Consider the following 11,586-nt stretch of genomic DNA (forward strand, 5'->3'; position numbering starts at 1 on the left):
AGGTTATGGTGTTTGATGTAAGATGTGTGTGAGTATAAGTTAAGTTAGTTACTCCCTCCGTCTTGGTCAATAGTTTATATTTTCCTTTTTCGAATGTTTCGGTCTATAGTTTACACTTTCGTTTTGGGGTATATATGTTTTACTCTCTACTTTATCTTTTAATTATATTAAAAGCAATTTCTCTCTATTTTTATCATGGTCTTTGTGTATAAAGCATATGTAAACATTCATTAGGACGGACTTATAATCTAATATTAGATGTAAATTCCGTGATTAAATTTTAAAAAGATGTTAAATAAGCAGCCACGTAATCAATTAATGAAATAAATTGACTGAATAGAAGTTTAGGGTGACCGAGATGGTTAATGATAAAAGTTAAGGGTAGTAAGTATGTTTCCAAAAAACGAAAGGGTATAATGTAGAAATCAAAGAAACAGAGTGACTATGTAAAATATCCCTAAAATTTATATTAATCATAATCTTAATTTTAAGTTTTGTCATAAAAAAATGTAATTTAAATGATAAATATACGAATTAAACAAAGTAACGCAACTATAATTTATTAGAAAATTATTTATTTTTTATAAATTATAGGTAGCGAGGAATCCGGGCACCAAGTCAACAACGCTAATAAAACCAAAATGCAAAAAATAAAGAATGTAATTACAAACAAATTTACAATCAAATTCCACGATATAATGTATTATCTTAAAGGGAATAAAAATCAAAAAACAAAATCAAAAGCGATCCACATCACAATTAGTACTTTGATTAGTCTTGCCAGAAGTCAAGTTAATCACGACAGGAGAACAAATAACCTTCAAAGTAAAATGCTTATGTTTCCATCCTTTAACCTCGTACCTCACCGAAGCCCTCACCCTAACCTGCACCCTCAATTCCCCTGCCTTAGTTTCGTTCCTCATCGCCTTAACCACGTCGGGATCCGATATGGGAACGTTTTGGGATACGGGTCGGGCCGAAAACAATAGGTCATCCCCATGGTCTTGAGTGTACGGGCCTAAGGTCTCGTACCCTAGGGCATAGTCATTAGTATGGTACATTGAGACCGCAACCACGTGGTAGATGATCTTATATTTAGGATCGCGGTTGTGGGAATGGACTACCACGGTGAAAGTAGCGTTGACATAGTTGGTGGTGGAGAAATTGTAGCCGCTGACCGCTGCTTGGTCAATGCTGAACGTCGGGGACTTCATTTTGTCTGCTAACCATGCAATTAGTAGTGCTATTCCTCCTAGAATTATAAATGTCGTTGCAGCACAAGTTATGGTTCCTGATTTGCCCATTATAATTGAATTTTAACCTTTTTTTTCCAATGTATAAACGGTATTGCGGTATTGGGATCCGAGAGTTTTATTGTAAATTGGTTTTTGAATTTTTTTTTGTTACAAAGTTGTTGCAAATATTATTATGTGTGTTAATGATATATATTTATATAGATTTGAAATTTGAAGAATAAAAGGATGAAGATGCTATGAAAAAGCGGTGTAAATACAAATGTCAACGTTAATTAGTTGAAGGTAGAAGGAAGACCCGAAGAGTTGAAGTTCTGTTATACTTTGTTTACTCTATTGCTATGGGGATTGATTTCTTAATGAAAAATTAATTAATTAATGTCATTCAGATCTGTCTTCTTCCAAGACTTCGTTCTTGTAATTAATTATATAAAACGTAAGATGTGGATGCACAAGGGACAAGCTCGCACGGAGCGGCAACAAGTCTCTCTTAAGATAAATCGTTTTAAATTTTCAACGGATTAAGTATTATCCTATTTGTTTATTTTTTTTTTTGGTTCAACGAAGGGTCGCATTACAATAGGAGAGGAGGAATCGAACCTGAGACCTATTGTTCAGGATACCTCCGTCTTAACCACTAGACTAAGACATTTTCGGTATCCTATTTGTTTATATAAGACATATTTTCCTGTGTATTATATTTTTCTTTTATTCTAACTACTTAACCCGTCTTATGCACAAAGCCGAGGGTTTTATCGAATGATTTTGGGTCCGGTTCAATTGGGTTGGTCATCAAGTTTTGAGTTTTTTTTTTTTTTTTTTTTTTTTTTTTTTTTTTTTTTTTTTTTTTTTGAGTTTATCTAGTTATTAAGAACATCTCCAATTAGGCCTTGTTTGGTTGTTCACTCAATTCATGAGAATTCTAGAATCCCATGAATTGATATTTTAATAGGTCTTGGTATAGACGGGTGGGGCGAACAGACGGGTAAAGACCTCTAATAAAATGGGTAGGGGGACAAGGTGGGGCACCCCCCATATGCTTCCCACTTTATGGCAAATGGGTATTTTGTGAGGGGAAATGGTATCCGTCTATACGTATAGACGGATAGTGTCCGTCTATAATGAGAATTTGTATTGAGATTTTTTAGAGGTTGTTTGGTTACCCCATTTTTTTGTAAAGGGGGAGTTTAAAACTCCTACATAATGGGTGAATTTAACTACCTACCCCCTCGTTGTCATTGGAAATTCTTAGGAAAATAAAACTCCAACGTGACAACCAAACGGATTATTGTAATTCACGTGAATTTTAATGTAGAAATTAATCTCCAGTGCATTGCAAATTAACACGTCAATTTACTTCCCTTATGAACCAAACGAGACCTAAGTCGTATTTCATTTATATTTATTTGGCGTGTAATTATCCTTGATCTTACTTTATATACTCATTTTGGATTTTGTTAATATTTTATGTTTGTCATATCATTAAATCGAACTGTCTGACGTCGAACCGGTTAGCCATTTTCGAAAGATGAGAGCATGACATATAATACGGTATTGTTTTAATTAAACATATTAAAATTTAGTGTAAATAAATGTAGTATGGTAATTTAACAACAAATAGAGTTATGAAGAAAGTTATTTGATATTTTAAAATTTTATTTATGCAAAATTTTAGGAGTTTAAGAAAATATTGTAAAATACTTCCTCTTATTTACTTATTTCTTCCCTATTTGCTTACTGGTTTTTTATTCAGGTTTCTCCCTTTCCTTTTTTGGAAGCTTTGTATGGTTCAAAAACGTAATTGTTATTTCCTACACGCATTTTACTTAATCCTAGACAAAATTATTAACTGTTTCCCACTTTACCCTTCTCACTTCATACCCACAAAAAAAAAATTAAACCTAATTGAAACCCTCACCCCAGCCACCCATTTCCCCTTACCCACCGCAAACCAACATGATCAGTTGCCATCGACAAACGGCGACCACCGCTCGCAAGTGAATTAATCGAGGACAATCTGATCGGAAATCGCCATTGAAATTCGTCAACTTTAATTATGCCAAGATTCCTCCTTCATTCCTTTCAATGTTTCCGGACATCATGTTCTTCTTCATCGATTATTTTCCCATTTGTGAATTGTGTATTGTTACTAAGAAATTACTAATTTTGTCATATTGTTGCTTCGATTATACGGAGTTTATTACATTGGTTTACTCAATGACAATTTTGAGATCTATTATGGAAATACGAATGAGCAACACCGGTGGGGGACAGTGGGGATGCGGTTGGTGGTCGACGATGCAGTGGGGAAGCGGTGGTCGGCGCAGGCCGGTGGCGCCTGACCACGGTGAAGTGGGGTGGGGTAGGGGGATGGTCGGGGTTGGGATTTGATTTGGGGGTTAATTTTTTTTTTTTTTTGGTATGAAATGGGAGGGGCAAAGTTGGAAGAAGTCGGGAATTTGTGTAGGATTTAGTAAAATGTTGTGTAGGAAATAACACATCCCAAAATCAATTGCATATGGAGTTGTGTGTTTTATGTGCTCCAAATTCATTTCCTTATTTCTTGTGCAAAAAGGATAAGGGAAGAAAAGAGTGAATATAGTAATAAAACTAAAAATATACTTTATATTAGAGTAAATTAGATTTTGTGCCCGTGCGTTGCACGGGTTTCAAATTTGTCTTTCCTCTAATTTTTATGTACCTTTCAATATCATTTTAAATTATACGTAACAGTTGTGTTTCAATTACTCAAATAAGGTACTTTGTACCGTTTTCCCAAATTTTCGAAATTAAATTTTAAACTAAATAACTATGTCAAACAATAACACATGGGATTTGCATGATTTTCTCATATATCGTAAAATTAAGACTCATGCTTGTTTACTTGCTCATAATCTTATCACTTTGAATTTTTTTTTTTTGTTTTTTACTATCAAATCAATTTTTAATTTCTACTTTTCTATGCCAGATAATAAAAGAGATAATAAAAGAGCCCGTAGTTACTGTGTAAGACGGACCCATAATGAAAAAAAATAATCTATTTATTAGTAATAAATGAACAATTTTTTTGCAAAAGGGGACCGTCTCGCAGAGTAAGACCGTCTTATACTATAATTTGTGTAAAAGGGCGGCCTCTCTTAAGAGATGCTTTCTAAAAACCATTGGGACTATGGGAGCACGCCTTAGGTATTGACGTCGCTCCCTAAACCAGGCTTACGCCTGATCACATAATCCACATACCACCAAGTGCCAAGTTCCTCCAATTTCATAGGCAAGAGTTCCTTCTCCTCTACTATTTCATCCCATACAGGACCTTTATCTCGCATCATCTCCTCGAGGGTCTCCCTACATTCTTCGAATTCCATATACTCGACCTCAAACTCCTCTGCTAAAACCTTCCATAAATCTCTCATTATTCTAAGGACACCCTGTGCAGTTTATCGGATTATAAATTTCTATACATTGATTGCACCGTCTACACAGGGACCTCAAACTTGATGATTGGCTTCTTTAATCTTGATTTTGTTTCCACTGTGAATTTGATTGTGGCTTGTAGCATATCGGTATGTTTTTTCCCCAATGCTTAAAAAATGAAAGTTTGCAAATGGTGTTTGGGGTAATTAAATAGTGCAAATTTTTAGAGATCTGGAACAACAAAAATTCTCTCTCCACGTACCATTATAAAAATCAGTATGTGGCCTGTATTTTAGGCTTCATCGTTTTAGATATTCCCCTTGCCTGAGTATTGCAGTCCCTGGAAAATTACTTATCCTCACTGGTTCGTGGGTTTTGGGGAAATGAGTTCTAATCTCGATCTTCACAATCACGATTTCCCAAAAAGCATACCATTCCCCCTGCCCACTTAGCTTGCAGAAAAATCAATATCTCCTAAACATCAATCAAAAAAGAAAAACATGGATTAGTCACCTTGCAAATCAAATCGAAGATGATAGTAGGAGTAAAAAGCAAAGAACGTATATATTGGATACCTACTTTTCCCAATATAACTATATGAATTCAAAATATACATATATATATATATATACATATATATATATATATATATATATATATACACATATATATATAGAGAGTGGTTCTTATAAGGTCATCATATATAATGAGTCCCTAAGTCTTAATAGAAGCCTTTGGATATAGTGGATGGAGGGATGAGATTCAATCAAAATGAAAGGCTACAAACTAATCTCACTAAACAAAATGCTTATTACTCTAATTTCCTCCTCAACTCAATTATTCCCCTCATTAATCACTCCTCTCCTCTCATTATCACAACCACACTACTTCTTTCTATCTCACTTCTCTCATTTCATAAACCAAAAAAAAAAAACCATACAAAAAAAACCAAACAAAAACAAAACAACACCAATATTCCCTCCGTCCTTCCTCATGCCGCCAACCACCCACCTCCTGCCGCCAACCACCTCACCTCCGTCCTTCCTCCTGCCGCCAACCACCCCACGGCCACCCGTACCACCTTTCCTCCACACCTCTCCTCCTTCTACCCCCACCACCTTCCTCCACCCGCAACCCAACACCAGCGACAACAACAACAATGACAACAACCCAACAACAACCGGCAACAACCAACAACCCAACAACCAGCAACAACCAACAACCCAACAACCAACAACCCAACAACAACGACAACAACAACCACAACCAACCCGACATCCCTCTTTCTCTCCCATTTCCCGCCACCTACAGCCACCCTCACGGCCACCCAGACCCACCACTCGACTCCTCTCACCACCCTCGACCTAGATCTGTCCATACCCAGACCCAAACCAACCCGCAACCTCTTCAAAAATGAAGCCCTAAACCGGGTCACCAAAGTCCTTATATTCGTTCAAATTTCAAATTTGAAATTTCAGATTTGTTTTTTTTTTTTTCGTTTGGTTTTTTTTTTTGTTTTTTTTTAGATTTTAGATTTGCTTTGGTTTTTAATTTTTGTTATTATTGTTATTTAGATTTTCGTTTGGTTTTTTTTTTTCGTTTTGTTTTATTTTTGTTTTTGTTCTTTGTTTATTGTTTTTTGTTTATTGTTCTTTGTTTTTTGTTTTATTTGTATTTTTGTTTTTTGTTTTATTTACGGTTTTTGTTAGATTTACAGGTTTTTTGTTAGATTTATGCATATAATTTGTTATTCTCATGAGTCATTCACCAACATTTTATTTTTGTATATAATTTGTTAATTTAATTGGGTTATACGACTAAAGTTATACAATTTACGACTTAAAACACCAAAGTTATATATTGTTATTGAAGTATTTTTGGACTAAAGTTATACATCTTGTCTATTAATGTTATACACTGCGTGCATTAGAGTTATACACACGATATTTAAATTTGGTTTTTTTTAATTGTTATTTGGTTTATTTCAGATTTCGGGTTTGGTTGGGTTGTTGGTTTTTTGGTTTTATTATTGTTATTTGGTTTTTTGTTTTTGTTATTATGAGTTTTTTTGGTTTTTGTTATTATTTTTTTTTTTTTTCATATTTTTCATATTTATTGTTTGATTTTTTTACTATTTACGACTAAAGTTATACATTTTATGATTAAAGTTATACATTTTATGACTAAAGTTATACATTTTATGACCAAAGTTATACAAAAAAAGACTAAAGTTATACAAAAATTGGACTAAAGTTATACAAAAAATTGGACTAAAATTATACAAAAATGAACCAAAGTTATACAAAAATGAACCAAAGTTATACAAAAATGGACCAGAGTTATACAAAAATGCACCAGAGTTATACAAAAAATTGGACTAAAGTTATACAAAAAAATGAACCAAAGTTATACAAAAATGAACCAAAGTTATACAAAAATGAACCAAAGTTATTCAAAAATCGACCAGAGTTATACAAAAATGCACCAAAGTTATACAAAAATTGGACTAAAGTCATACAACAATGGACTAAAGTTATACAAAAAATTGGACTAAAGTTATACAAAAATGAACCAAAGTTATACAAAAATGAACCAAAGTTATACAAAAATGGACTGAGTTATACAAATATGCACTGAGTTATACAAAAAATTGGACTAAAGTTATACAAAAATGAACCAAAGTTATACAAAAATGGACAGGTTTACAAAAATGCACGAGTTATACAAAAATGCACTGAGAGTTATACAAAAGTTAGTCCAATTTTGTATAACTTTAGTCCATTTTTGTATAACTTTGGTTCATTTTTGTATAACTCTAGTTCATTTTTGTATAACTTTGTTCATTTTTGTATAACTTTGGTTCATTTTTGTATAACTTTAGTCCATTTTTTGTATAACTTTGGTGCATTTTTGTATAACTCTGGTCGATTTTTGTATAACTTTAGTCCATTTTTTGTATAACTTTAGTACATTTTTTGTATAACTTTGGTGCATTTTTGTATAACTCTGGTCGATTTTTGTATAACTTTGGTTCATTTTTGTATAACTTTGGTTCATTCTTGTATAACTTTAGTCCAATTTTTTGTATAACTTTAGTCCATTTTTGTATAACTTTGGTTCATTTTTGTATAACTTTGGTTCATTTTTGTATAACTTTAGTCCATTGTTGTATCACTTTAGTCTAATTTTTGTAAAACTTTAGTCTTTTTTTGTATAACTTTGGTCTATTTTTGTATAACTTCAGTCTTTTTTTGTATAACTTTAGTCCATATTTGTATAACTTTAGTCCATTTTTGTATAACTTTGGTCCATTCTTGTATAACTTTGGTTCATTTTTGTATAACTTTGGTTCATTTTTGTATAACTTTGGATCATTTTTGTATAACTTTAGTCCAATTTTTTGTATAACTTTAGTCCAATTTTATATAACTTTAGTCTTTTTTTGTATAACTTTGGTCATAAAATGTATAACTTTAGTCATAAAATGTATAACTTTAGTCGTAAATAGTAAAAAAATCAAACAATAAATATGAAAAATATGAAAAAAAAATAATAACAAAAACCTAAAAAACTCATAATAACAAAAACAAAAAACCAAATAACAATAATAAAACCAAAAAACCAACAACCCAACCAAACCCGAAATCTAAAATAAACCAAATAACAAGATTTAAAACCCGAAATCTTAAAAAAAAGTATAACAAGAAGAGATTTGAGAAAATGAATAAAAAAGGAGAAGTAACAAAATAAAAGAAAATAAAAGACAACAACAAAAAATGAATGGAAAAAACAACTCAAAACATGAAAATAAACACCAAACGAAAAAAAAAAACCGAGGCGAAAAAAAAAAAAAAAAGGTGGCGGCGGTGTGGTGGCGGCGGTGGTGGGTGGTGAGTTGGTGTCGGGTGGGATAGTGGTGGGTGGTGGTGAATGAGGAAGAGAAGAATGAATGATTTATTTGGGTTTTTTGATTTAATTGGATTTTTTAGGTTTTTTGATTTAATTGGATTTTTTGGGTTTTATTTATTTATTTGGGTTTTGGGTTTTTTATTTATTTGGATTTATTAGGTTTTTATTTTTTGGGGTTTTAGAGAGAAGATGAGTTGTGTGATATGTGAGAGAAGTGGATGAGAGGAAAAGAAGTTATAGTGAATTAGTGATTAATTAGAAGGATTAGTGAAGGAGGAGAGAATGAGTGATATTAGTCCATAAACACACTTTTGGAGGTTGATCTTGGCCATCCATCTCCCTCCATCCAATGGCTCACAATAGGACTTATGGACTTAATATATCTAAGGACCTTAGTTGATATATATAACACTTAAGCTAATGTATGAAAAAAAATTTACGTAAGAGGCAAAGAAGATGGAAGTAGCATGAGTTTGATCTTCTTATCACCCAAGTAGCTTTTTATATGCAATGCTAATTGACAACGAAATTGAATTAAGATAAAACTCCTAACTGAAATACGGCTCCTAATTTAATACAACTTTTATTCCGACCCCAATTCCTCTTGCATGAATCAGATTTAAGCTTGTTCGGCTCTTAGACCCCCCAATGAATAACACGCTTACTACTCGAAAGTTGGCCTCGAACGGACTCCGAGGAATGCTGCTACATATGCCATCTGCTATGTTGATATCCTGAACAGTAAAACGGTCATCTTGAAAAACAAAAACGTCATATATACAAAAACGGAGGGAGTAGTTCATACAATTGAAATTAATTCATTAAGAGTCCTGTTTAGTCAATCATCAATATAATTCTATTTTCATACTTATTATATAACTACGTCTCAAATGACTTGATCTCATAAAAAATATATAAATAGGGTATACATCGTACATGTTTCATGATAACATTGTTTTGCTGTACGTTAACTGAAACAATTAAAAGAAATTTCCAGGCTATGCAAATACTGGTCACATGAGGAAAATAGAGGGTACGTCATACGTGATTGCATGAGTAAGAATATATTAGGGAAGCGATATTCAGAAAAAAGAAATCATCAAGTGCAAAAGTGGTAACCCTAAGCTGATGCATAGTGTATATATATACCTACTTTGTAATTAGTGTTTTAGTTCTTAACAAATTCAAATTGAAAATAGATCTTTTGTCCGTTGTTATTAATTATAATATAATTATTATATCTTCTGCATTATCTGTTTGGCCAAATTTATATCTTTTCGTACATATTAATATTTAAACTATATAGGTGTTTTACAAAAGTTGGAGACTCTAGAATTGCCTGAAAAAAGCCTCTTACTCCTTTTTGAAACTAACTTTTTTAAAATTACTCCCTTAAGTTGCAATTTTTGTCAAAATTATTCCTTTAAACTGCATTTTTTCCTAAAATTGCTTTAAACTCCTATTTAAGTTGACTTTTTTCCTCTGTTTTTGAACACCCCCCCCCCCCCCCCTTTTACATTTGTCTACACAGTTATGCCTTTCAAAGTAGATATTGACTAAGGTACAAACGAAATAAGTTAAAAACAGACGAAATTGTGGTCAATGGGCCATGGGGGCGCTTGGAAAACAAGCGTTTGCATTTGTGGAGTCGCAACCAATTTATTGTGGAAAATTGGAAACCGTTCGAATACTTCGCGTCATATGAAGACACAAACTAGTGACATGAACACCAAGAACTTGTTACCCTTAGCATTCTATGTCTAGAATGACTCTCGTGGATGCCAATGAACACGGATGTTCACAGAGATCTGGAGTAAGGGCTGAGGGTACGTATTAGGAAGCTCTTTTGATCGAACACCTAATCCCGCCCGCCTCGATAGCGGCCTCTACTAATGATTAGGGAAAATCGTCTATACTCGATATATTGTCGATTATATGCATGCAATGCAACATCCAACGTTTTAATCCTAACATGTGAGAATTAATACTAAGTCGGTGAAACATGTAGTTTAGCATACAATTGGGTCGAATCGGGATTTAAGTTCAATTATATGTGAAAGCATACAAGTGATACAAAGCACAATGATAAATACAACAAAGGAAAATACAATAATTACATCGGGTTTAATGATTTATGTCGAAAATACCTTTAAAACGGATAATTTGAGAAAAAGAATAAATTAACAAATTAACGAACAGGAATTAGGGTGATAATACGATTAATAGTAGATTAATTACGTAATTAATAAACAAAGTCAAGGCAACACGGGAGTTCAGAGACAGAAGTCAGCCAGGAACAGGCGCAGCAGAGCTGCGCCCTCTGGAAGAGGCGCAGCAGTCGCTGCGTCTGTTCCTTGGCTCAGTTCTGGCTGTGAAGCCGGAATTACAAGTCGTTAATATTCGTTGGTGATTTTAATGATCGATTAATAATATTTACTCGGATGAAAGTGATTAGCAGATTATTTACATATGATTAACGGTCATAAAAGCGATAAACATGGATGAAAACTAATTAGGACGAATTAATACAAGATTAAAGAGGATTAATTAACAAATTAAGGATTAAACAAATAAGTAGGTTAAATACGATGAATTAATGACGGACTAATGATGAATATGATAATAAACAGGTGAGAATATATCAAAGATCGAATTCCAGAAACCCAACATGAATGAATCGAATTTCTACAACCCGGTTTGACTTTAATGACGAAAACCCGCAAATATTAATTACTTGGGATTTAAGTCGGGAATTAATGAGATGAACTAATTACTAACGGTGATGAACAATTTATATGTTGGAATTATTATGTTCAGATTGTTATATTAAAGCAAGGAACAAATGAAAACAAAAGAAAAAGAACGAACGAATTATCGAAAGACGAAGGAAGAAGAAAAGAAGCAGGAACTGCGGCAGCCTCACGAAGAGGCGCAGCAGGTACTGCGTCCCTTCGAAGAGGCGCAGCAGTTGCTGCTGACACGTCTGTCGCGTACCTGTCCCTCTGCTCTA

General features: G+C 33.2%; 1 protein-coding gene across 1 annotated transcript; it reads right to left on the reverse strand.

Annotated features, from left to right (window-relative positions):
- Window positions 1-689: 689 nt before the first annotated feature.
- LOC141602711 (uncharacterized protein At1g08160-like) lies at window positions 690-1,405 on the reverse strand. The gene has a single exon (XM_074422845.1). It carries the CDS (start codon window positions 1,302-1,304, stop codon window positions 738-740), a length of 567 nt encoding a protein of 188 aa, XP_074278946.1. The 5' UTR covers window positions 1,305-1,405; the 3' UTR covers window positions 690-737.
- Between the last annotated feature and the right edge of the window lie 10,181 nt (window positions 1,406-11,586).

This window comes from Silene latifolia, chromosome 9 (genome assembly GCF_048544455.1).
Source record: "Silene latifolia isolate original U9 population chromosome 9, ASM4854445v1, whole genome shotgun sequence".
Classification (NCBI taxonomy): domain Eukaryota; kingdom Viridiplantae; phylum Streptophyta; class Magnoliopsida; order Caryophyllales; family Caryophyllaceae; genus Silene; species Silene latifolia.

What these genes read in the sequence shown, in the direction of transcription:
- LOC141602711 (XM_074422845.1), bottom strand. Translation starts at nt 1,304, where the DNA reads ATGGGCAAATCAGGAACCATAACTTGTGCTGCAACGACATTTATAATT.